General features: G+C 41.0%; 1 protein-coding gene across 3 annotated transcripts; it reads left to right on the plus strand.

The window, feature by feature from the left end:
* The first annotated feature begins 14,071 nt into the window (after positions 1–14,071).
* On the plus strand, positions 14,072–26,126 carry krt222 (keratin 222). Of its 3 annotated transcripts, none has more exons than XM_081706453.1 (10): positions 14,072–14,473; positions 16,068–16,274; positions 18,301–18,383; positions 18,584–18,737; positions 19,536–19,784; positions 20,682–20,786; positions 21,844–22,064; positions 22,698–22,879; positions 23,165–23,267; positions 24,220–26,126. In XM_081706453.1, the coding sequence occupies exons 1-10, from the start codon at positions 14,462–14,464 to the stop codon at positions 24,431–24,433; spliced, it is 1,530 nt and encodes a 509-aa protein (XP_081562579.1). In that variant the 5' UTR covers positions 14,072–14,461; the 3' UTR covers positions 24,434–26,126. The 3 variants fall into 3 exon arrangements, with proteins under 3 accessions (XP_081562579.1, XP_026883497.2, XP_081562580.1); XM_027027696.3 differs by lacking the exon at positions 14,072–14,473 and adding an exon at positions 14,495–15,965; XM_081706454.1 differs by lacking the exons at positions 14,072–14,473; positions 18,301–18,383 and having other exon boundaries at positions 16,113–16,274.
* The last annotated feature ends 1,448 nt before the right edge of the window (positions 26,127–27,574 follow it).

Here is a 27,574-nt window from a genome sequence, read left to right on the forward strand (position 1 = left end):
AATGCATACATATTAAAGAAATGAACTAATTCCAAATGTTCAGTGCTGTTTTTATGCGAGTGAAGAGGAGGAACGATATTAGAGCATCAAAATGATATACCTGTATATCTGCTGTGTTTTTGCTGAGACTTGTGGCTTTCTGTGCTAGTTAAGGCTGAAAAAGGAATAATCTGGTCCTTCCCTGATACATATTTTATTATATGCACTCGAGGTCCTTAATTCATCAGAAATCTTTGTTATATGATGTTTTTGATCTTCAAAATGCACAATTTTTTAAACAATGTGATGCCATAGATCCTCCCGGGAAACACATGCACACATACACACAGACACAAATTCACTCACACTGGAGAATAAATGAAATTCACTTCCTATTCAGTAAACCCTGTATACCTTCAGCCTATAGTGGGAACAGCCAATCTCTGCTCTACTGTGGGGGAGCAGACCTTAACTGTGTCTTGTGCCATCATCAAGCCTTGATGGTGACGGTGGTACACAAACACACTATAAATCACTGAATAGGTGAAAGACACAGAGGTGCTGGCAGTATTTTGAAAAGCTCCAGGAAATGCTTGAATTTACTAGTTTCAGTGATGCATTTCACCCCTGGACTGTGGAGGATGGCTGTGACTATCGTGAGCTGAATGTGAAAGAAGAAATTCAGTCCTTTTCTTTAGCATTTGAAATGTCAGTAATAATTAACTCAAACAAGTGCAGCGGGTACTGCTTGCTTAGTTGGTTTATTTGGTCTAGGGAGTTACTGCATTGTCCTAGTAAGGTGTGAAGATCTGCACTTAACAGTTGAGTACCACACACTGAACATAATTCATTTTAATTGATTTTCAATTACACATGCCTTATTTTTATAATAATAGCATAAGGACGTCACACACATATTTAAGTACAAACAAAGCTTCAGGCAGGATCATTCTGGTTTTGTAAAGAGAATGCAAAACAAAACATCAAGGCATTGATCTATTGGACTAAATGAATAAACCCATGCCAAACACTCAAAGACCCATGACAACTAAACTAATCAGCCCTGAAGATCTACTCTGGGATGTTTCAATCTCACTTAAAAACAAATTAAAAAACCCTTTCTCACACATAGCCAAGTGATTAGCTGGGCCACAGTTATGTGTGGATGCAAAAAGTCAGAATCACACCAGGTCAATTATTATTAAAAAAAAAAAAAAAATTGTTTTCCATGTTTCATATTCCTATATTTTCACGCAGAATGTCACAATCCACTAACAATCACTTCAAAATATCTTTCTGCAAAATGGTCCAAACACCTGACAAGCACACTCAGTGACAGATGACTCATTACTTCTTATAATGCAATGCTTCTAAAAGCTCATTCTCAACCTTCACCTTTAACTCAAACCTAAGAAATCTTAACCCTGGATTCCATGGTCTAATATTTATCCAGCACTTAGACAAACCCTCTGTAATCACTAAGCCTGGACACAGCTGAGGTCCATGGGCAGAACTGGTAAGTAGAGCTTGCCTAGTATTGACTTATTTACTGTGACTGCTCATTCTTGCTAAGTCCCAAAACAGGATGAACAGTTATTTCTATTATCTGTTCATCCCCTTTTCAGCTTTGTTTGTTTGGGGTTGCCACAGAGCAAGGTGCTGAGCACCTACGCCACCCTGCCCTCCTAACCGCTGTGACAGGCCTTACACCCAAACTATGTCACTGTTCTAGATCTCTTGAAAGCTGCTGGTGCCTCTCCCTGGTGTAATTATTTTTTGAATATGTCAGCTTTGCTTAGGCCTGAGGCAGTTGGTGTCAAACAAGATCACAGTGCATCTAATGGTTTCTCTTAGCCTTTAAAATTGGTAATTCATACTTTTATATCCCCAGTGATTAGTGGTAATGTGATCCGCACATTGTGATCCACACAGTGGTAATGTGTCATTGTATGGGGTATATAAGATTTCCGGAGACCACAGGGAACAAGATTTAGCTCATTTGTTCTCAGTCACATCACTGCCAGATAATAAATTAAAGTCTTAGTTCAGGATTAAGAGGCCTGATACAGATCATGTCAGGCCTGGCAAGGAAGGGGTCGCAGGCTGTTGCCAAAACTGTGTTTCCACACTCTCAGGGCATGGGATGGATATGGATATGAACGATCCTGATGGCTGTGGACAAACATTAAATCATCAAAATCAATGATTCATTTCCACTGACCTGACTTATCTTCACCAATATGTTCATTACACCAACAGTAAGAGATTTAGATATTTATTTGTATGCAGTGACCTAAGATTTCTGCAGTAACACAGAAACTTTGAATTAATATTCAGCTGCTGTAGTCTTAAGACAAGATAGTTCACATTTGTCCTCCTTTGCAAGAATGAGTCAATTTGCTCCAGTTGATCCTTTTCTACAGTGCTTTGATAAATTTGATGAGCTGAATCAGATATTATTCATCCACTACAATTGGGAAACATTGACTTGATGGCCAATTTTGTAGCCCAATTACACAATGTCTGTCCAGATCCATATTAAGTGTAATATGACATTTGTAGTGCTAGTGGTTATAAACATACAATGTTCCCTATTGTTCATTTTAGTGATCCACATAATAAAATAAAATAAACTAAAGCTTTTAATTCTTTTTTTTTTTTTCATCCCGATGTCTGTCCATGAATTTTATGACATGAGCATACTGCTGGCCTCTTTCTTTAGTGGTACAACTGTAATACCCTGAAATGTAATGGTGTTTCTAATGAGGTTTGCATGTGCAGCAACAAAGCCTTACTTCACAATGACAAACACCTCCTTAACTTCTTCATAACGCAACAGTATTCACCCACGTGTTCTCACAATTTTTAAAACCAAAATACAATTGCTGCCACTGGGAGCCGTGAGTCACTGCAGGTCAGAGCACTGGGCGCATCGAAAGGACGGTGGGTATGTGAAAAGATGGGCATGTTGACAGGAAGAGGGGGCGTCCCGGGAGTAGATGGAACCTGTAGGTGCATCTCATTTACCGTTCGAAGGTTTCATTTCTGGCCACATGCATAATAAGGACTCTCCCATTTAAAAAGAATGTGAGATTTCCCACAGGCCTTCAGGTTACACATGCAGATCCTATTGTAGCAATGGGGCAGAGCCAGGCAAGAGGCATCAGTTCATTCATAAGCTTCCAGCGTTTGCTGTAAAGGGATGTTGTGATCCAAGTAACTGTCATTAAATATGCAATCATCAATGCTGTCATCAGTCATCAATACATTGTTAGTGTAGCATAGCTGTCTCATTAGTCAAGCACATCAGTGCAGCAGCAAGTTGGTTCATGTACGTTTAATTAGCTAGCTAATTGTGCAATGTTAGATTTATTAACTAGATTTAACTTGCCACACAGCAAGGATGGTTAAGTTTGGCTTTTTATTATTTAATAGGGAGCACAGAAAGTTTAAAATCACCAAAATAGGTATGAGACCTAGATAGATTGTATCATGTGGTACCATGTACAGAGGATCGCTGATTCGTATAACTAGCTAGCAACTGTCCTGTAATTGAGACGCAGCCATATATTGCACATACCGGGAACGGTACGTCATCTATGACTCCCATTGCGAATTTTAGAAGTCACCTGGGCTGACATGTGAGCTGTCATCTTGGGTGCGCTTGCACAGTAGATTAAAATTGGAGACAACGCTTGCGCAGTAGAGTCCGTAGGCGGGACCGTTATCTGCCCACATTTATTAGTGCATGCCCCCTCTCTCTTAATGCAGGGAGTAAACACAACAAAAGAATATGTTCTTACACATTAGCTAGTGATCCACAATAATCCATAATCAGCAAACACGTGCCTTCATTTCCATCAACAGTATTCTGGTATTAAACTCTTAATTTCTTCATCACAAAAATATCTTACGAACTTAGCTAGCAAAATATATGACATTTAATTTTTGTAAGTTAGATAAATGACCTTACATGGAGCATCAATATTCAGTCCTTCAAGATGAGATATTTAATAATCGCCGGTTATATCTATTTTAGCTAATTACAGGATCTCGTTCACGTTATTTAATTGAATTTGACACGGCAAACAATATTTTAATAAGCAACACAAAAGTAAGCTTTGCTGTCAAGTGCTTCGAGACATTTCGACAAACTAGATAGCAAGGAAGCTAGTTTGCTAACATTATGGAAGTTAACGCTAGCAGCTATCTGCTAGCAATTAGCTAGCTGGCAACCTTAGCAAACTGCAAATAATTTGACCCCAAGACACTGCTTTACTTCGAAAATGTCAAATCAAAACGTCAACATTAACAGTTAAAGGTAAAAAAAAGATGTCAAGTGAAGCTTAATATCGCTGCTAATTGTTGTCAAAAGTTGAAAGTTTCACTGCAGCAAGCCGGCAGAGGGCATCGGACAAATAGTGGTTTCACTTTTCTCCCGCTGTCGTCCAGTCCGCTTGTATATACAGTCTAACCTTAATAACTTCTTGTATATACAATCTAATCTTCATCATTTCTGGAAGCATCTCCTCTGATGTCATCATTTCGGAAGGACCATTTATGACCCAGACCTCTGTTCAGTGTTGTGCATGTAAGCAACAACTTCTTACAAGGACATAGCATTATTTAATGCTGTTATTTTATGTTTAAGCGTTCACGTTTAGGAGACTGTCCTACAATCAATACCGTACCAGTTCACTCAGGGAGTATCAGCGCAAGTCGTGACTATTTTAGTCTATTTTAGTGTATACAGACTATGGTTTTAGCTAGCATGCTACTATGTAGCCAGTTGAGCTGGTCCCCCCTCTACTACATTAGCTAACATGCTACCGATCCCCCTCAACTGTATTAGCTAGCTAACATGCTACTATTAATTTTCCTAACCAGATGGTGCGCGCACATATATATATATATATATATATATATATATATATATATATATATATATATATATACACACACAGACACACACTATATTGCCAAAAGTATTCACTCATCTGCCTTCGCATGCAAATGAACTTGAGTGACATCCCAATCTTAATCTGTAGGGTTTAGTATGTTGGCCCTCCCTTTGCAGCTATAATAGTTCTGGGAAGGTTTTCCACAAGGTTTAGGAGTTTATGTGTTTATGGGAATTATTGACCATTCTTCCAGAAGTGCATTTGTGAGGTCAGACACTGATGTTGGACAAGAAGGTCTGGCTCGCAGTCTTTGCTCTAATTCATCCCAAAGATGTTCTGTCTGGTGGAGGTCAGGACTCTGTGCAGTCCAGTCAAGTTCTTCCACATTAAACTTGCTCATCCATGACTTTATGGACCTTGCTTTGTGCACTGGTGCGCAGTCATGTTGGAACAGGAAGGGGCCATCCCCAAACTGTTCCTACAAAGTTGGGAGCATGAAATTGTCCAAAATCTCTTGGTATGCTGAAGAATGAACAGTTCCATTGACTGGAACTAAGGGGCAGAGCCCAACTCCTGAAAAACAACCCCACAACATAATCCCCCCTACACCAAACTTTACATGTGGCACAATGCCGTCAGACAAGTACCGTTTCTCCTGGCAACCACCAAACGCAGGCTCATCTATCGGATTGCCAGACAGAGAAGCGTGATTCATCACTGCAGAAAACATGTCTCCACTGTTCTAGAGTCCAGTGGCAGCATCCAACGTTTTGCATTGCACTTGGTGATGTAAAGCTTGGATCCAGCTGCTCGGCAATGGAAACCAATTCCAAGAGGCTCTCGACGTACTGATCTTGAGCTAAGATGAAGGCCACATGAAGTTCGGAACGAGTGACTTTGCAGTAAGTTGGTGACCTCTGCACACTATGTGCCTCAGCATCTGCTGACCCACATAGTAGCAAGAAAATTTTGTGACCAGACTTGTTGCACAGGTGGCATCCTATCACGGTACCATGCTAGAATTCAGTGAGCTCCTGAGAGCGACCCATTCTTTCACAAATGTTTGTAGAAGCATGTCTGCATGCCTAGGTGCTTGATTTTATACATTGTTGGGAGAAGTTGTTCTTGGAGGATGGTTTGATACCATTCACATTCATGGCAGTGATCGTAGGCAAACTTTTGAGCAAACCCACTCTCTTGGATGAGAAGCAACCCACACATGAATGGTCTCAGGATGCCTCACTGTTGGCATGACACAGGACTCATGGTAGCACTCACCTTTTCTTCTCCTGACAATCACTTGTCCAGATGTCCCAAACAGTCTAAAGGGGGCTTCATCAGAGAAAATAACCAATCCGTATACCTCCTGCAGAATTTCAGTCTGTCCTTGATGTTTTTCTTGGAGAGAAGTGGCTTCTTTGCTGCCCTTCTTGACACCGAGCCATCCTCCAAAAGCCTTCGCCTCATTGTATGTGCAGATGCACTCACACCTTCCTTCTGCCATTCCTGAGCAATCTCTACACTGATGGTGACCCCATCCCATAGCTGCAACCTATGTAGGAGACGTGCCTGGTGTTTGCTTGACTTTCTTGGGCATCCTGAAGCCTTCTTCACTGCAATTGATCCTCTCTTCTTTAAGTTCTTGATGATTCGATAAATGGACGATTTAGGTGGTATCTTACAAGCAGCAATGTCCTTACCTGTGACGCCCTTCTAATGAAATGTAATGATGACTGCATGTGTTTCCTTGGCAGTAACCATGGTTAAAAGAAGAAAACTTCAAGCACCACCACCCTGCTGCTCTTCTAATCAGCATGACAGAGTGATATCAGCTTCCTTGTCCTCATTAACACTTTCTCCTGAGCTAACGAGAAGATCACTGAAATTATGCTAGCAGGTCATTTTGTGGAAGGGCTGAAATGCAGTAGCAGGAATGCAGTACATTTTGTGATTAATTTTCAAGGCAAGGAATGACTTTGCAATTAACTGCAATTTATCTGATCACTCTTGACAATCTAGAGTTAATGCAAATTGCCACCATAAAACTGAAGCAGCAAACTTTGTGAAAACCAAAATTTGTGCTAGTCTCAAAACCTTTGGCTACGACGGTAATTTAAGACCTTTTTTTCTCATTGTGTAACATTTTTCGGCCTCTATGCATGAAACCACTAATGCAATTATCATCTTTTGGCATACACAAAGCAGATCATGTCGCTCACTAAACTACAAAATAACATTATCTGCAAAAATTAACGAAAGGGCCGACAGCCTGGAGTTAATGATTAACCACAATGCAGTGAGTATTGATGCATTAAAAATATCCATCGACTTTGCCTTTACAGAGGAAGAAAGGCTTAAAACAGATATGAGGGTGTTCAAAACTACTTGTCAAGATAGTGAGCAGGAAGTCATGGAACTGAAGGAGATGCTTAAAGATAACCACGCAGATGGAACCTTAGGCTTTTCGGCCTCCCTGACAATCTACATGGAGATACCAAAGCCAAAGTTCTGCGGTGCTAGTAGAAGGATGAGGGATGACAATAATGTTGTTCACAGATTGGGTTGTTACAGCTCAGCACAGAAGAAGCCTAGAGCAATCAATATCCACTTTACAAGAAAAGCAGTGCGCGACCTTTTCTGGAAGCATGCCAAGAACTCTGCATACCTTGATAAAAAAGGTTTTACCAAAGATTTGACTACCTCTGACAAAGCACTGCGTGAGAAACTGTGGGCTGTTGTAGCTGCTGCCAGGAAGGAATTTTGTTGGTGCACATGTGATAATAGATGGAAACTAAGTTTGGCCAGAAATGGCATAGTGGGTGTATGCACATTTCAGGGTTACCACAGTTAAATGATGAGTATATCTGGCTTCCGGTAGCTAAAGAACTCCTGACCCTTAAGTTGCTGACTGGAAGGTAATGAGTCATGCTCTAAGCAGGAAGTGTGACTTTATTTTGAAGTGTGGCAGGCTTATTTTTTCCTTTTTTAAGGGGTGAGAATGATTCGCTGTGATTGCCCTGTTTTTCTGTCTTTAAACATTTGTTTCTCTTAATGCAAGGGGATTAAGACATCAAGTTAACCATAAAGTTATTTCTATTTGCAAAACAACAAAAATCAGATTTTTTTCCTCCAAGAATCAAACTCAATGTTAGATGATGCTGGTCACTGGAAGTCACAGTGAGGCAGTAACATTTGGTTTGCAGATGGCTCAGTGAAAGCAGCTGGTGCTTCTATGCTAATGAATACATTTACTAGAGATGTGCTAGATTCAGAGGGGGATGCGAGGTTTATCTTATGCTAGGCTCTGCTAATGTCACTAAAGAGGGTTCATACTTGAAGCTAAATAGCATAATTTTGTGATGTGAAGTGGTAAAGTAGTAAAAAGTCAGAGATCTGATACACCATTTTGGGTGCAAGATGGGTGTATTGGCAGTAACTGGAAATTTCTAAAACATAAAGCAACAAAGTTTTTAAGGGTGTATAGGGTTTTCTTGGCTCATGAGAAGATATTATGAAGAGTGTATTATTTCACAAATTTCCACACTTGCACACAAAAACACATTAATTCTCACAGAGAGTGAGAGATTTAAAGCTTCAAACTAAACTGGATGACTTGTATAAGGCCAAGGCTGAAGGAACATTTGTAAGCTTTTTTTAAATTAGAAAAGTCTCATGCCAAAAGTAACACTATTCAGAGATTAAATATTGATGGCAATGTTACAGATTATCAAAGGGAAATAGCTAGCTATTGTTCCAATTTTTATAGCAAGCTATATAAAGTGTAGTGAGGACGCTATTTGTCAATTTATACAGTCTGTCCCCAAAACAAATGTGCTTAGTGGAATGCAAAAAGAAGATTTTGATGGACCAATTAAACTGGACAAATTTACATGTTCAATCCAATACCTTAAACCAAACAGGTCCTCTGGAGTGGATGGCTTGACTTCAGAGTTCTGTTGTTCCTAAGTCCCCAGTTGGCTAGTTTTAAAGTTAAATAAGTTAAACATAGAAAATAAAGATGCAGCCTTTGCAGTTTGTTCAAGAGAATAGCTGGTCCCGTCCGTTACTGCCAGTCAAAGATAACATGCATTTGAAGCACCCTCTGGAGAATGTCTAAGGGGTACAAAAGAGTTAAATTTTGATTAACTTCTACATTATACCCATATGCAAACTGATATTCAATACTTATACCAGTTGGATGTTGGTGCCATTACAGTCCAAGAGAAGACTTCTCTGTTTAAAAATATGACTTCATCTTACATAAGGTTGTTTTTCTGTACCGTCCTATACCTGGAGGAGAGATTATGTGTCTTACACAGAGGTCCGCTGAAGCCTACCCAGAATCCTTTGCAGAAGCCTGAAGAGGCCTCTGCTCTGTACATAGATAATTTTATAAGGATACAGAATCTCTATAATCCTTTATATTTTATTATTAATATTTATAATTAAATTTCTGTTCTGTTCTAATTCAATATTTCTGTTTAAACCTTTTTCCTGTAAACACTGTTTTTATTACCTCAGTTCTATAGGACATTTGCTGAATACCTTGATCCATTTCTTCTAGAATTCTTTTCAAATTGCATCCAAAAGATAATGCTTTCACCTACGATGACTCAAGAGTTACTAACACTAAGTCCGAAGCCTAAAAAAATCTTTATTAATTCTTTATTAATAATTGGCACCCAATCTGCCTGCTGAATAATGATTATAGTGTTTGCTTTGATTTTTGCAAAAAGGATTCAAATGTATTGGATGATATTACTGATGAGACACAACCCAGCTTCATGAGACATATGCATATATCTAACAATATCAAGCTGGTTTTAGATCTCATTGGTTATTCTGATCTCTATCTGTTCTTACTTTGCATTCAGCTTTTCAATAAATTTATTAAATTTAGCCCTGTGAAAGGTATTTCAATACTTATTAGCCAGCTCACCTTAGCTCACATTATTGAAAAGACTGAAAGACTCTTCACAGGTTCCTATAGCCATTGACCTAATTCAGACATAATTTTCTAATGCTACTGGTATCACCTTATAGATTGAAAAATGTGAACTGCTTGCATTAAAAGCGCGTGACTCTCAGTCCATTGATAATACATTGGTGAAAGGATTTGTCATGTACCTTGGTGCTCTTATTATGAAAAATGCTGATATCAGATGCCATTAGGAAATCTGATGAATTCTGTTGATAATGGCGGTCTAAATTTTCTTGCCTTTTCAGCCCTCAATATCTCCTTCAAAATTAAGTGGATTATGCATTTCCTCAGAAATCCAACCTGTAAATAGAATTTAATTCCCAGTATCTTTTTTTTTTTTTTTTTTTTTAAGACTAAGGGGCCTTAACTTTGTTTTATTTTGCTACGATAACATTGACAGAAATTGTCATGCTTTCATAAATACTTTCATGGGCTTTGATCTACAAGCATAATTTCCACCATATATATATATATATATATATATATATATATATATATATATATATATATATATAAAACACGTGTTTTAAAGGAAATCTTTGTACTATGATAACTGTTTTGCCCATGTAATACTCTTAGCTCTTAGACAGTCAATTGTTTAATCCTGATTGTCATTTAATGACATACTCTGAGTTTTTACAGACATTATACTGGTCCCCCCTAGAGAATTTGCTATTGTCATTTGTGCAATTCAAACAGGTGTTAAATATTATTAAGGAACATAAGAGAGCTTCATCTGACTTTATTGCCATTGGATCACACTGTCACTGATATCAAACAAATATGTCACTGTCCTCAAGTACAGATTAATAATTGTGAAATACATACACTGTTTCAGAAGGTTTTGAATCTGTATGTTGTTTCTCAGTGGAATAACCTTGTGGGTGGCCTGAACTGGAAGAAGATCTGGAATTTGGACTCAAAACAAAATGTCAATAAAGTGAAAGTAGTGTCCTTTAAAAATGTACATACATTTTACCCCTCAAAAGGTTTTTTTGCATGTACAGATGATATAGATGTTATTTCTTCTTTATTAACACCTGTTTCACTTGTTTTGAAACTGTTCCCACTCCTACAGCATTTGGATAGTATTTGTTACTTGATTTCATAATGCTCTCCCCTACCAAGCCAGACAAATACTATATAACCATAATATAATGCATAATGTATAATCTTATGTCTAACCAGATTCCATATTCATAAATGCAAATACTCAAACCAAAAGCACTCTTTGAATTTTTTTTATGAATGAAGCCAAACAATACCTGAAAAGTTGTTCTGATAATAAAAAAGCTTTCAAAATAAAAAGACATATACAAATATATTGAAGGATTTACATCTTTTTGTTGTTGCATCCCCTGGTTGTAGGTTGTACTCTACCTGTTCTGATTTTCTGTTGTTTGATTAAAGAAATTATTTATTTATTATTTTTTAAAAGACCTATACTTTATCAATGGGGGCTTCTCAGCGTCCCTTCAAAATTATGGACTTCTTTTTTTCTATCTCACTTGTAGGTTTTTTCTATAATAAAACAAAAACTTGCTTGCGACTCAAACTGTCATCAGAACTCCTGAGAGTCAGTGGCTAGATCTAATAAAACCCATTATACCAGGAGCGGTGCGGCACGAGTCACCGCGGTGCTCCGTGCGAGCAGTTACACAACTGAGTGCGACTTCACGCCGTCCTGCGCAGACCGATCGATGACTAGCTCGGTATGGGGCATGCCGCTTAGCTTTTGTGTCCGACTAATATCAGGCGCCACTGGTATGTCACGATGACACACGCTGTTATAATGTCGTGAGAAGGAGGCGGCTGCAGATTTCCGAGCCGGGCGCTGCAGGTGCAGTTCCTCTGGTTGCGCGAGCCGAGAGGCCTGGTGACAACATAGCGAGCCCATTGCCTTCTGTCTCCCCGACGGTGACATTTACAGGTCAAATATTCAGACCGGTTATAGACCGGTCTTCATTCTGTTAACAATGAGCACCGGTTGTACTTTCCCCGTTTTTGTTTATCCCCTCTCCATCCGACACACGAGCCAACCGTTATCTCGCAGGCAGACCACCTCTAACGACGCGTTTACGCAGATCACCACAGCGCATGTAAGGGCGGAGCGAAGCGCGCGTTAATGTGAAATATGTTTGGTATTTGCGGACGGGTGACGCCCTGCAGCGTGCCTGACGTGATTGCTCGGTTCGGGTGTGTCTGGGCGGAATACTCGATCGCTTGTGAATTCGACCGAACATGTGACTCGACTCATGAACAAACGTTGTACTCACACATCAGATATCCGCCCACTACACGTAATCATTACACACAGTAGCTGGGAAAGATGATGGTGCAACTCAGTGACAATTTGCATAATTTATTGATCTCATATTAAGAGGTTACATTTAGACAGCCAAGAGGCTGACATTCACCTCTTAACTGACTCCTTACTCTCATACATTTCTGAATATTTATTACCAGACTGGGAAGACAAGAAGAAATGAAGATGATTTCCATGTGTTTCATTACAGAACCTGATCTTGGGCAACACTTTAATCTTAAATTCCTTTGCTCATGAATGTTGAAAGGAGATCCTATTAGGAGGAGAAGCACTCACCATTTGGAAGTGAATATTATAAGGCTATCATTTTAGCAACAATTTGGGTTCAGTTCCCAGTTATGCCATGTTCCCTCAGTGGACCAAGGACTCTGAAGAAGGAAGGAAGGCAGATTAAGAGCCTGTCAGACTGCGTACTGTTCTCCTCTTAAGTTATTAATGGTGTTCCAAAATAGTAGTTCCTATAATTCCAACTGTAGCCTGGTGATAGGATCACCTGAGATCTGTTTGGACTTTGGTACCTCCAGACAACAACAGCTAAATTGACAGGTTAACAAAAACTAAATGAGTCTTATGAAAACAACCATCACCACACAACAACAGTAACAGTAACACAAGCAAGAACAACATCACACGCACTAGAAATAAAGGTAGTTGTCAGGATCCACGCAGATTTAGCAGAAGCCGATTGTGCAGATCTTACGAACTCAAAATCTTAGGTATGTACTCTTTTCACATTCTGAGAAGTTTGGTAATGTGCAGTTTCTGATGGCAGCTGTTGCTTAAAATTGGTCTTGCCTCTTAGTACAAAGTTTTGGTGTGGAAAAATTGACTTTCGCAGGCAAAATACAACAGCATATGAGAGAACAGTTAGAGAAGGTGATGTGCACTGCTACTAAAGTCACTGGTTGTGAACTCCCATCGTTTCTGTATTTGTCAGAATGGGAAAGAAGGAATTAAAACTTATTGCACAGACAGTTCACACTCAGCACAGTACATTTTAAATCTAATTCCTCCTATTAAAAAGTTAAAGAGATCCTTGTATTGCATATGTCAGCTCTGTAACAGTGCATAACCTTGGGCTATCAGAGTGTTACACTCTATCCAACAATCGTAACAATGCTTTTGAATATTAATGTATTTGAATGTTTATTGTTAATGTGTTTTTAATGCATTTTAGTTTGTTTTTTTTCTGAGACAATGTGTGAGATTTTGTTTGTGTGTGAGTGTTACTGAAATAAATCCTTCTCCATCAAGCTCTGACTGATGTGGCAATAAACTATAGAAACTTGAAGCAACAAATGTGGGCCAAAATCGTTACGGCTGTCTGTTAGGCACCCACGTTCATATCTGTCATTTAAGATGATTTATTGTCAACACACGTCTTTTAGCAAAGGACATTTAAGAATGTTACCTAATGTCTTAAAAAAGGGTGACTAATATGTAGCAATTCAAGTTATGATCCTTAAGGCACTCTGGGATAGATGTGCTTTTTTTTAATGATTTATCATTTGTTTTATTCTAGCTTTTTCCATATATTCATAATCACAAATGTTGAAATGTTCCCCAAATCACTATCAGCGATTTGTGCCTGTCTTACTGTACATTTTTACTTGTACATTTTGTTTGGAGATGTCCACAAATCTCAGTCACCCACATAAACCCTTAGGGTCACTGTGGCAAAAGACCAAGATCGCTAACAACACTACAACAGGCTAGCACGTCCGAGTTTCACCTTTATGCAGTATTGCCTATAAAGTATTTATTGGCCAAAGGGGACTTGCAATAACGGTGATGAAAGCCCTTTTCACTCTGTCTTTGGCCTTTGCAAGTGCTGACTTTGTCCCAGCACAGCACCATAGCGTATCCCCGAAGGCGCTCAGGTTCGACAAACAAATGAGACTGCGGGATTAGAGGAGCAATTCAATTAATCAGAATCTTGACGCTTCTTTTGTTTCATAGGTCTACTCTATACCCCTTTTCACTGGACCTTTCGAAACAAATTTATCCCAACAATGATTGCAGGTTATCATACTATATAGCCTAGTTGTTTTTGGTATTTTTTTGCGGCGATTTTTTCAATTATTTCAAGGGGTTATTAACAGGGCTGGCCGCCGTCAGAGAGCGCATACAAGCAGACACACGTCGGGGGATTATTAACTGCTCAAATTACTTGAGCCCTCATTCGCAAAACGGCTGTCTAGGGCCACAGTGTCATTTTGTCGCGGACGACGACGCAGCAAACAGGATAAGCGGCATTCCTCACCGTCTTCCCGCATGAGTTCAGAGGTAAGAGCGTCTGTCTCAGGCTGAACTGACAGCGTGGCTCGCCAGACCAGGCGTAGGCTCGCTTTAATCTGAGTACACACCACCAAATCAGGAGAAAGACAGATGGAGGGTGAGGGCGTGCGTGAGTATGAGTTTCAGTCTGGCAAGGCCTTTGTTTTTTTTTGGGGTGGTTTTTTTTTGTTGTTTTTTTGACAGTAATTTCCTGCATCATGTTACGTGTGTGTGTGTGTGTGTGCGTGTGTGTGAGTGTTGCAGAGGTAAGCTTTCACTTACACACTTACGACGTTGAATGACTTAACGTCGCACGTTGCTGTGCCAACAGAAACTTATTTCTCACCACGATTAGAGCTCTTAACAGCTTTCGCTGTTGGTTCGGCAAAACAATCAGTTACTCGAGTCTCAGCTTTGCAACGTCTGTTCACTTCCAAGCACTTGCTTGTTATATTTTGTTTATACAATTTAATGTTACACATTGACCGGTATGAGAACATAACATAAACTTGATGAGAGAAATATGAGAGCAGGAATAAATAAAATGGGAAATTTTCAGAAATTGAAGTTAAAAAACAGTTACAGCAACCAGTAATTTCTTTGCCTTTCCTTGTAACTTGCCATTGTCTCTACATTAGTGTTGGTTTTTAATGGCTCTCTGGCTGTGAAGCACATGGTCCTAGAGGGCTGCATGCTATTGCACTGCCTTTCATTACTCAGAGGAGCAGCAATTCACAGCCATGATTAACTGTATGTCATGGTGTATGACTTGTTTAATCACAACAGCTATTGTGTTACAGAATACAGGTATCCATGCAAACACAGTGCGAAAGCCTAATTAACATTCTGATTACAGAACAAACAAGCTAATTAAGAATTCACAAACACACAGGGCATTCAAGAACTCTTTCATATAGATGTAGCGATAGAACCACAAAACCACAAAACCACTGGAATTTTTTGTTTCATCACAGTTTCAAGCTTTCGAGCAGTTTCTGCAACTACATACCAGTATATGAGTATGTATGTGTGTGTATTTGTGTGTGTTTGAGTGCTCTTGTGCTCTCTAGCACACTCATCCTCTCTTGCGTGTGCATATGTGTGTCTTCCAGCATGCTCGGTCTCTTTTCTCTCTGTGTGTGTGTGTGTGTGTGTGTGTGTGTGTGTGTGTGTGTGTGTGTGTGTGTGTGTGCACGCACTTCCTTGTGTGCATAGAACAGTAATCCCGGATCAGCAAGCACAATGTCCCGAGTATAACGCGTGATGTCAACTGTGTAGTCACCTGCTCTTACAATGCAGTGCCATTCAGTCCCTATATTCCCAGCCAGCAAAAGTGCTCCCATGCGTGGGTCCCCTCTCTCTCTACTCCTCCTCTCCACACTTGCACCTAGCTCCCAGCCGCAGCAGTGAGACCCTCTGAACAAGTGGGACAGTGGTCCGCTTCTGATCCAGCTCCTGCTAACAGCAGACTGTGTTGACATTCTAGCTAAACATTTGCTAGGTAAACATATCTTTGAACCGGACCTGGGTGTGGGCAGGCAGGGCGGTGGTAAGCACTGGCCAGACTCTGACAGCTCCGTGTCTGGGATTCATCGCTGTGCAGTGGTGCCCCATGGAGGGACTGGAGGACCCGCGGCATGCCCTGAGGGGCCTGAACGGGAGGCTGAGGGCGTTCCTGGAGCATGTGGCGCAGCTGCAGCAGGCCAACGGCAGGCTTCAGGAGCAGATCACTGAGCGGGGCCATGGGAACGTGCTGACAGGCCGGCAATGGAGTTCCCGGGAGAGGAATGTGGAGGAGCTCCGAGCTCAGGTCAGATCTATAAGACTTGACTTCATACACATGTGCACGCGTGCACACACACACACACACACACACGAATGTATACAAACGTGACAATAACAATTTCAAGACAACAAAAGTGTGAAAACCAAATGAAACTGAGATATTGTATATAATTCGATGAACTGGCAGGAAGGAAGGTGCTGAGTAAACAGTGCAGCGTGAAGAATACATAGCATGCTTCCTGTGAAAAGAAAAAAGGGAAAGACCTAGGAATAAGTCCCAGAATGCTGCTACGGCAACCACAATAACAAAACAAGGCTAATCCTATAATGTTAGTATAATGCTAGAGCTCAGGTTTCACATTAGCTACATTACTATGAAAGCAAAAGAAAAGGTTCTCAATACACTAAGCTGACCTAACCACAAAACCAAAATACATGTACATGTCTGGCAGCATTGTGTAGATAATAAGGGTCCTATGTGAAAACGTATGCCTGAGACCTGTTCCTTTCCTCAGGCAATTCTACATAAGATCCTCATTACCTAAACTAGACAAGATGAGCAGTAGTTAGAGTGGAGACTGAGGTGAGGAGATGCAATATAAACACACATACAGCCAATGAGAAGCACCAGATACACGCCCACTGTATACGCACGCATGCACACGCACTTGTACACACACAAACGCAAATTTATACACTGCCATATGAAGTCACACCACTTGCACAGACAGACGCTATGGACAAAAATACCATATTGTAATTATATTGCTATATATCTTGCAATATGTCATTTAAGTCATTGGTAAGCATGTGATGTGAACTGATAATAGACTGGCCTGCCTTACATTCACCAAAATTATTTATGATTATGAAATTGGGAGAATGCCACTATCCATAAAAGCACTCCAGAAAACCTCATGGGAATGCTTATAGCACACTGTTAAAAATGTCTTGTTAACAGGCTCATTGGCATTGCTTCAATAGTATCAGTATTGTGCATATTGAGAAACCAAAAAAACAGTACCAAACGATATATCGTTCATCCTTGGATGAACCCAATCCCAGAGAACTTTTGTTCAAATGTCACTGCTTTGTTGAGTGAAGACAAGACAAGCCTATCCCCTCACCAAACAAACCTTCTTTCTGTTTAACTAAACATATTCAAGACTGTGAACATGTCCAAAGCTTCAGAAACATCAAGCAAAGTATTTTTTTCAGTTGTTTAGGTTTGTTTGAATAAAGAATAACACAAAACCACATTCTCCATTGATTTGACCCAATGGAAAATTCCAGAGCGAGTTCTAGCATGGAAAGTTAACATCTTTAATTGGAAATACTTTTTTTTTTTTCACGAACCACTCCTTGTTAATATAGTGTGAAAACAAAAGTTAAGACTCTGCCATTTGTTAAAGTATGCTACATCCAGGGGTAGTCTACACTGTCTACAGGCCACGGTAGAACATCAAACTAAATGTCAGCGTATGTTCCTACACACTAGCTGTGCCCTTACTTGTATCATATCAAAATGCAGCCTTTAATGTAGTACGCCTGATTTATGCAGATCAAAGTAATTTACGATTACTGGTTCACGTGAGTTTTTTCACGGTTGGAAAATCTGAGACAGGTCACGAGACCCGAATATGTCAGAAGAAGAAAAAGAGTGTTGATCTAGAGAAGTGCAGCCTTTGGTAATATCAGTGGAGGTGCTTTGGCCAGTGGGTTGGTGTCATATCGCACGAGTCATATCAGTCTTATCTTGGGTTCTTTTCTGAATCTGTTAGATGTTTAATATAACAAAATTTTGGAATTGTACAAGCATTTTCAGTAGTTTACAGTGTTACCTTGGAAATTTAACACGCTTAATCCAATTTAGTAATTTTACCCTTAATCTAGTAAGAGGCTTTAAAAACAGGTATGTATTAGCAGGGACAAAAGTTAAGGTTATTGTGGTTACCTGCAGGATATAAATTTACATAAATGTTTATTGTGTGTGTGTGTGTGTGTGTGTGCGTGCACATATGTAATCTCTCTTTATGCCTTTGCATTCTCAGATTAATCGGACCCTAATGGAAAATGCTAAATTGGTTCTGACCTCTGATAACATGAAATCCAGCATCGCTCAGATGCAGAGCAGGTTGGTGCCTTTGAACAAACTGCACCACACTGATGGACTGCAGTGAAGAACCAGAGGCATGTGCTGTCTGGATGGACATGACTGGAAAACAAGAACAAAGCAAACGATTCATGCAAAATAAAAAGTTCACTTCTATGAGTGCGTGTGCATGTGTGTGTGTGTTTCTCAATGTGTATGTGTGTGTGTGTTTTGGTTTGCAGGTGTGAGGTAGAGGAGAAGCTACAGAAGCGTATAGAGCAGCAGGTGTTAGGGTTGAGGCAGAGGAAGGCAGACATCGAGCTGGCCAACAGTCTTCTAAAGAAACAGCTAACCTCCTCTGAACAAGAGCTACAGACCATGCAGGAAGAACAGGAGGTAGAGACTGTGCGTGCGTGTGTGTGTGTACACATGCTTGTGTGTGTGTGTGTGTGTACTGGTCTTCCTTGCTCCTACTTGTCTGTCAAGTAAAATCATAAAATCATCAACAGCTGCCTATGTATAAGAAACCTGGGGTAACCTCATTCTTTCAGTGTTTACCTGGCACTTAATGCTTTTTAAATCTTTTTTTTTTGCATGAGTGACATTCAGTACATGCCACTATCCTAAAAAAAAAAGCCGATCTGTGCCTGCTTCCTGACCTTGAAAGCAGGGCAATGCCTGGAAGACAATGGCTTCATTTAGATGATTTCTATTACTAAAGAAACCATTGTTTTCCAGGTGCTGAAGGTGTTATGTGGTATTCAGCAAGTTATGACTTCTCCACTCTGTGTCTCAGTCGGACACCCTAAGCATCATGTCTGCACTCTTGCTGAATAGTTATCAAGCTCCACCCTCTCTCACACACACATGCACACAGCCGCCCACGCGCCAAACCCTTCTACCCTGAGCTGCAGTATGTGGGACTTCCTCGTGGCATCATCCCTCTGGCATTACGGGGCTTTCTGGACCTCTCACTGGTTCACTCTAACTTCCCTTGCCACTGCTTCATGCTGTTTGTCCTAAAACCAGTTTTAAATTCTCCTTGTCTCCCCTCTTCTACTTTCTCTCCCCCCACCTCTGTCCCCCCACCTCTCCCTCTGTGTCTCCCCCCACCTCCCTCCCTCTCTCTGTCTCTCTCTCTCCCTCTCTCTCTCTCTCTCTCTCTCTCTCTCTCTCTCTCTCTCTCTGAGGCAGAGGGAGCTGTTTCTGCTGCAGCAGCAGGCAGCAGTCGAAAGCGACGCCGTGCTTGCGCAGGCCGCTGCATGGGAGGATGGCAGAGGCATGGAGCTCCCGCGCATCAGCACGCAGCGCGAGTACTCCGGCCCAGCTCCCGGCACCCCTGGCTCAGCTGCGCACCCAAATCCAGCCCCAGGCTCCAGGCCTGCGTCGCAGACCCACACCAGGAAGGACAAGGGCAGCCCCAATGGAGACGCACCGCCACAGGTATGCGGACAGATGATTTTCTCTTCTCTCTATCTCCCTGTCTGTCCTCCAATCACTGCTCCAGGCAGGGCGGACACTAGCCATGGCACTGCAGTGCTATGCAGGTGTGTGTGTGTGTGTGTGTGTGTGTGTGTGTGTGTGTGTGTGTGTGTGTGTGTGTGCTTGTGGAGAGAGAAGGCCGTTTAGGAACATAATTAGAATGCTTGGCCCATCCCATGATTGCATTGTGCTGATGTTATAATGGTTGTCCTTTTCTCTCTCTCACACGCGTGCACACACACACTCTTTCTTAGGCTGATTTATTTCCTGGCAGCAGGCCTTCTGTCCCTCCCTGAGATCTAGCAGCTGTCAGCAGCATAGCCACTGGCGTAATGCTATAGTACCAATAACAGTGAAAGCGCAGACAACACCCTTGGCTCTTAGCTGCACGCAAGATACTGCGGCTATGTTTCTTACGGCTTACAGTAGACTTTGTACACACATGCTTTTAGTCGACACGCTGGACCTCGGACCATAAAATATGGTCCATCTTGATCTTCAAGTTGCTTGCATACAGAGGTCTTAAAATAAGTCCCAGTTCTGCTTAAATGTGTGTGTGTGTGTGTGTGTGTATCAAAGAAGCATCTGATATAAAGACAATGTGCAATTTGATACTCTGCAAATTTGATAAGGGATTGCTCGACATGGTTACAGTGGTATAGGGTATGACTGGTTAAAAGTAAGAGTACGTATAGGTTAAGGTTAGGGGTAGGTTTAAAGATAAGCTATTTTGGTTCAGCTTGAGAGTAGTTATGTTTGCTTCAGTTGAAGTGTGTGGTAAGTTGTCTTTGGACTATACGTGTGTAGATTGTGCCTCTCTCTGTCTCTGTATGTATGTGTGTGTGTGTGTGTGTTCAGGTGAGACAAGGTAACAAAACCTTGCAGGAGGCGAGGGCGGAGCTTACAGAAGTCCGAAAACGCTGGCATAGTTTACAGGTGGAGATGGAATCTTTACATGCCCTGGTATGTATACACACACACACACACACACACACACACACACACACACACACACACACACATTGAAAACAGTAGATACACACACAAACACACACACACACGCATGCACACCCACGCACTCCCATTGTCCTGTTCTCACACATACACGAACATGTACGTTCAGTAAATAAACACAGACATGTACCAACACCCACATTCAAAACAGTGAACACACGCACAGACAAAGGGTGTGGAAAACATAATGCAAGCGCACCATGAGAAAGTAAGTTTGAATTAATTAAATCTGAATTTCAAAGGTACCCGCATAGGTCAGAAATAACAAGCTCAATAGCACTCAGTGTCAATGTCAATAAACTTCAGACATGTCAGAGAGGTTCACCTGGCAGTGATCTGGCACATGCGTTTTTGAAGCAGCTTGAGATAACTATCAATGTTCCAGAGAGGCAAAATGTTTGGTTATAAAAGCACTTTCCCCTTTCAGAGAAAGGAAAAGGACATCTTCAGGTCACAACGGTTGTCATTTGGGGTGTGGATCGCCCTGCGTGGTACTATAAATAGCGATGCGTTTTGCAGATGCAGATGCACCGATGGTGCAAACACTGTTACTCTGTGTTTCCTTATTCCTGGTTGACAATAAGCCCATACATGCTGGAAACAAACCCAAGCTGTGCAGGGATAATTGTAAGATTGCAGATCAAGGGTCACTGGTCTCGCATTTCTTGCGTAAGATGCTTTTGGGAAAGCCAGACTGTAGGCCACTTCAAATGCTCATACTATGAGTCACTGGCTGTTTGAAAATGTTTGCTTTGAAAACCTAAAAAACAGAATGAATAGGTGGTAATAATGAAAGTTGCTGGCTTTCTGCAGCTGTGTGTATCTGGACCTGCATGGATTCAGGAGAGCACACACATGCGCGCACACACACCCAAGACACAAAATACACATGACAAAATACAGAAAACAGTCCAGACACATGCACAAACACACTACGTCTAAACAAATGCACCCCCCCCCCCCCCCCCCACACACACACACGTTAAAGCCCGTTTTCCCTGCACAGGAGCGCGGTCTCCAGAGCTCCCTGCTCCACACACAACACCACTACTCCCTGCAGCTGCGCGACCTCTCCCACTCCGTGCACGACTTGGAGGTGGAGCTGGAGGGCATGCGTGATGGGCTCGCTGTGCAGAGGCAACAACACAGCCAGCTGCTCAACACAAAGATGAAGCTGGAGAGAGAGATCGCCACCTACAGGAGACTGCTGGAACATGAGGAGGGCAGGTGAGGCCGTATGATGGCAGTGCTTAGAAAAGGAACGAAAAGGGAAGTTGCTATTAATGCCCAAAAGCCAGTAGGGATCTCTTAATGATTAAAAAAAAAAACTCTTAGGGATCGTTAAGGTACATAACTTGCTCCTGAAGATAAAAAAACAAAACAAAAAAACACATTATGTTTATGCACGCACACACACAGACACACGCTCTATTGTACTCAATCTAGCTTCAGATCTTTTGTAACACACAAGGCATGTGGTTATAGAAAGATATAAAGGCATGTGTGTTCTTTTGGTGTCTTTTCATGAGTGTAAAACGTTTTGCGAAAACCACAACACTGGTGCAATAAGTCTAGTAAGTGCACATCATTAACCAACGAGATTTCATTGTGCTGTTAGCCTTTATGGACTATGCATTATGGCTGTAGGACCAAGGGGGTTCCGTACGAGAAATGCTGTAAAATCTGAAGGGTGTAAAAAGTGTTGGCTCGTGCACATTTTCTGCTTTTGTTGCTATCGGCATACAGAAGAACTGCTGTGGTAATGGTCTACAGTCTAGCAGGGCAGGGGTTGAGTTCACACACCGCTTAGACTGAGGTATGATCCCTGGCCAATTTCTCTCTCCTTCTCTCTCTTTCTAGATTTCTGGGTGTGGGTGGTCAGACACAGAAACTGAGACCTTGGCGAGGGTCCACCCCATTGCTTCTGCAGAATGGTTTGTGTAACGGGTCCGAGGAATGTGTCTCCCAGGCCGCCTTCCCTGGGAAATCAGCCAGTCATGGCCAGACACAGACCCAGGAAGGCAGCCTCGTCATTCTCACAGGTCTTCACAAAACAAACACATATAGACACATATTTCAGTATAGCACTTTTAATGTCACAATGAATAAATACATAAGATTGTGCGTTGCTCTTATATATAATATATATATATACAATATATAAACTCACTGAGAATCATCTCATACATATGTATCTTATATGTATACAAATGTACACATTTGCACAAATTAAGTGATCTCTCTCTCTCTCACACACACACACACACACACACTCGATGCCTAACATGAAGTCCTTATATCTGTGGGTATTTATGTTTTACTTCCAGAGCCCATACAGAATAAAGGTGGGAAAATTTGCACAGTAAAGACTCAGGAGATTCTGGAGGGCAATGTGGTGCGAGAGAGTGCAGAAGGGCACGGGCGAGTGGAGTGAGTGACGGCACACTCTACCACTATAAAACACTCTCTACCCATCACCACACTCACTACCCATCACCACACTCTCCCACTATAAAACACTCACTACCCATCACCACACTCTCTACCCATCACCACACTCTCCCACTATACCACACTCACTACCCATCACCACACTCTCCCACTATAAAACACTCACTACCCATCACCACACTCTCTACCCATCACCACACTCTCCCACTATAAAACACTCTCTACCCATCACCGCACTCTCTACCCATCACCACACTCTCCCACTATAAAACACTCTCTACCCATCACCGCACTCACTACCCATCACCACACTCTCCCACTATACCACACTCACTACCCATCACCACACTATCTACCCATCACTACACTCTCCCACTATAAAACACTCTCTACCCATCACCGCACTCTCTACCCATCACCACACTCTCCCAATATACTGCACTCTCTACCCATCACCACACTCACTACCCATCACCACACTCTCCCACTATACCACACTCACTACCCATCACCACACTCTCTACCCATCACCACACTCTCCCACTATACCACACTCACTACCCATCACCACACTCTCTACCCATCACCACACTCTCCCACTATAAAACACTCGCTACCCATCACCACACTCGCTACCCATCACCACACTCGCTACCCATCACCACACTCACTACCCATCACCACACTCTCCCACTATACCACACTCACTACCCATCACCACACTCTCCCACTGTAAAATACTGCATTACCCATGACTGCACTCATCCCACTGTAAAACAAAATTACATTATTTATCACACTTAAAAAAAAACTACACCAACTTGACACTATACTTATCAGAATTGATAGCACTACATGGTCAAATACCACATCTGCTGTTGTGTACAATTGTGTGTGTGTGTGTGTGTGTGCGTGCGTGTGTGCGCAACAGAACGGAGAAGATCGATAAGGTCATCAAACAGTGGGAGGGTTCATTTTTCAAAGGCAACCCGAAGCTGAGGAAGAAATCAGTGTCTCTGCGATTTGACCTGCACATGGCTGTAGCAGACGAGGGCTGTGGCCAGACCAGTCAGGACAGCCTCCCAGATGTAGAGGTTCGCCTCGTCATGAGACGCTGCAGGAGCATCCCCTCCATAACGCAGTGACCTCGCAATCACACTCCGCCCTTGCTGCGATGATGACCCCACGTTTCCCTCTAGCTGCAAAAGTTTTTTTTTTTTCTTTTCTGGATGGCTCAATATGATGACATCACTGTGTTTACATTAAAGACTTTTAGCGTCTGGGAGGAATAATGTTAATAATGAGCTGAGTGCCACAGATTTGCACATTTGTTCAGAAGCGTTTGCACCACATGTAATTTAAAATGAATATTTTGTCCTTAACTTCAGACATGAATGGCAAACCATAGTTCCAAACAGAAGCTTCTATATAAAAGTGTTAAAAGTTCACTGTGATGAATTGTGAAATGAAACAAACATTAGACTTTTTTTGGATAACTTTGGTCTAGGGCAGTCTGACGAAAAAGGTCCAGTAGAATGCAGCTGGGGAGGAGATACGTCATTTATAATTCAGAAGAGAAGGGAAAGCTTTCATTTGATTTCCACTTGAAAGCACAGTGTACAGAGGGGCAGTAAGTTAGCGTTACTGCAGCTACTGCTGATATTCTGAGGCTGTCCATCCATACAGCTCACAGCCGTTAGTGCAAAACAAATTGTGTTACTGACGTTGATGCAAAGAACTACTCTGGCTGCCACCATGATCCACTTTCAAAACCTCACTGCAGGACAAAAGCTGAGCTGACTCGAAATCCTCACTGCAGTAGAAGAATTTTAAAAAATTTCTGCTCCCTTCTGAAAAAGACAGAGAAATCAAATTTTTCACCTCAGTGGACCCTATGATAAGTGTGGGCATTCGATTTCTGCGAGCATGCTTCAGCATGCCAGAGCTGAGTGGTGTGCTAAGAAGAACTGCTTGCTAAGCGAAATGCAGCAGCCATATTCAAAATCAGATTTATAAGGAGTCATAGTGACATCCTCTCACTGTTCACCGCTATCTGCCCTTTGGTTTACTGGATAAGGTTAAATGCAGATCCATCGAGCGTATCCGGTAATGTAGGCTTGGATAAAGAAGGGGCTGTGTATACAAACACTGTTAATGCCTTTATATGAATAGCAATGTAATCTTCATCTCCACGATTAAAGGGTAAACCAACAGATGTTTAGTGTGTGCACATTTGAAACGTCTTCCAAACCCGTGTAGATTAAAAGAGCCGTGATTACTATGTTTTACATGACTAATACAAAAAAGCTAATATTTAAAAGCTAACAGTGACTAAATAATATATGCTGCAGTAGTTTTATATTTGATTTCATTTGGAATCAGAATGTAGCCTGAACCAACAGCCTGAACACCAGGTGGAATTCAGCTGAACTGTAGTTTCAAACAGATCTTTAGTGGGAATGTTATGTCTGTGATTTTGTTTCTTTGTGTTCATTTTTCAAAATGAGTTTGAATTTCTTTGAAAGCCAGCTGTCAAAATCAGTGATTAGTCAATGTACTTACATGCTCTGTAATATCCATGTGAGCCAAGGTTTGGTAAGGTAGGCTGGAATAGGATGCAATGACATCTTTGCTGGTTTCAAATGCACCTTGAACTCTTTGACATAATGAATTGTCTTTTTATTTGCTTTTTTTTTTTTTTTTGGTAAAATGTGTATTGTTTTCTGATTCTTATCAATTCAATGAATATTGTAACCTAATATATTCCAAAATTATTAATTTGTGAAATATTTGGCTGATGCTATGACGAGTGCTAAAATAAAGCTGTCATTAACACTAGCATTAAATGCCCTATCAGTATATTCTAAGAGCTAGTATAAATTGACATTGATATATCTCACAGAGAGTTAATGTACCTTATAATGAAAAGAAACTACAGTACAATAACATCATGGGACTCAGTCTAGTTCTTGGTAAGTGTTGTTTATTGCTGGTAATATTTATAAGTATAATAAACCAGATCAGCATAGCATGACATCTGGTTCCACTAAAACACCAGAATAAAACACGTCATTCTAAACTGTTGAGGTTTTCATAAAAAAAATTATATATATATATATATATATATATATATATATATATATATATATATATATATATATATATTTAAAAAAAAATATATATATATATATATAATGTGTGTGTGTGTGTGTGTGTGTGTGTGTGTGTTTAAGCTATGACATTATTATGGACATACAGTCGATTAGTAAACTTCATTGTTTTGTTTTTTTTCTCTCTCTCTCTCTGTCTCGCACACGGAGCAGGTTCACAGGTATCAAAGTATAAAGGCACAGATACGCCTCTACGGCTGTACAGGTTAAGATGTGTAAGGAGAGCCAGAGGCACACTAGCGTTCAGATGAATGCAGACCGAAATAAAAACGGACACACTGCCCTCTTGTGTCGTGTCCTGGACCTAAGCAATAAGACAAAGCTATAATATTGTTATTTCTGAAGTAGTCATTAAAGAAAGTCATTATTGGTTAAAATAAAATATTTATAAAGTTTTTAGAAAATGTTTTGATCTGTAAGCTGTTGTGGAATTGCACAAGTGAACGCAAGCCTACTACAACACTTTTAACAGATCGAAGACATGGTCCTCTTCTGAAGATGTGGGTCTATATCAAGTTCCACCATGTAAAAAAACCAAAACAAAACAAAAAAAACCCCAAACTTTTTTACACAAAGTACAACGTGTTTACTCAAAAAAGGTAATTTAGTCCTTTGCACTTAGAGCATTTAAGCGCTGGTTTCTCACGCACTGCACTTCAACCATCTGCGTTTGCACCCTGACCTCTGATAAGATAAACACGTGCATTAGGGACAGAGGCCATTTGGCCCCCCTCCCCGCCCACGGCGCGCTGTATTCCCCACACCAGAATGCCATATTATAGTAATAGAGCTATAGCTGCTCTATATTGTGTCAATGTGCTAAGAGAAGATGAAAGATGAATAAAAAGAAACACATTACATAACTAGGATAATGATAACAATTAAGGGGTAAAACTGTAACACATTACATACATTAATTTTCATTAATTAACTTTTCTAAATATAAAGTTCTCCATATTTTTTAAAATGTAGCTTTGATTTAAGTTCTATTGTAACGCTGAGCGGTAAGGAAGCGGACGCATGTACGGTGGAGAAAGAGATTTATTCAGGGAAAATCCAGAATCAGAGTCGTTATAACAGTCCAGGGTCATTGAGCCAACACGGAGAGCACGAAGA

The sequence above is a fragment of the Electrophorus electricus genome, chromosome 23 (assembly GCF_041902795.1).
Source record: "Electrophorus electricus isolate QZ-2024a chromosome 23, ASM4190279v1, whole genome shotgun sequence".
Lineage (NCBI taxonomy): Eukaryota > Metazoa > Chordata > Actinopteri > Gymnotiformes > Gymnotidae > Electrophorus > Electrophorus electricus.

Excerpts from the sequence above, each read along its gene's own strand:
- krt222 (XM_081706453.1), top strand. Across the intron at positions 16,275-18,300 it reads TGGAGGAGCTCCGAGCTCAG|ATTAATCGGACCCTAATGGA; the intron begins GTCAGATCTATA and ends TTGCATTCTCAG. Across the intron at positions 18,738-19,535 it reads CCATGCAGGAAGAACAGGAG|AGGGAGCTGTTTCTGCTGCA; the intron begins GTAGAGACTGTG and ends TCTCTGAGGCAG.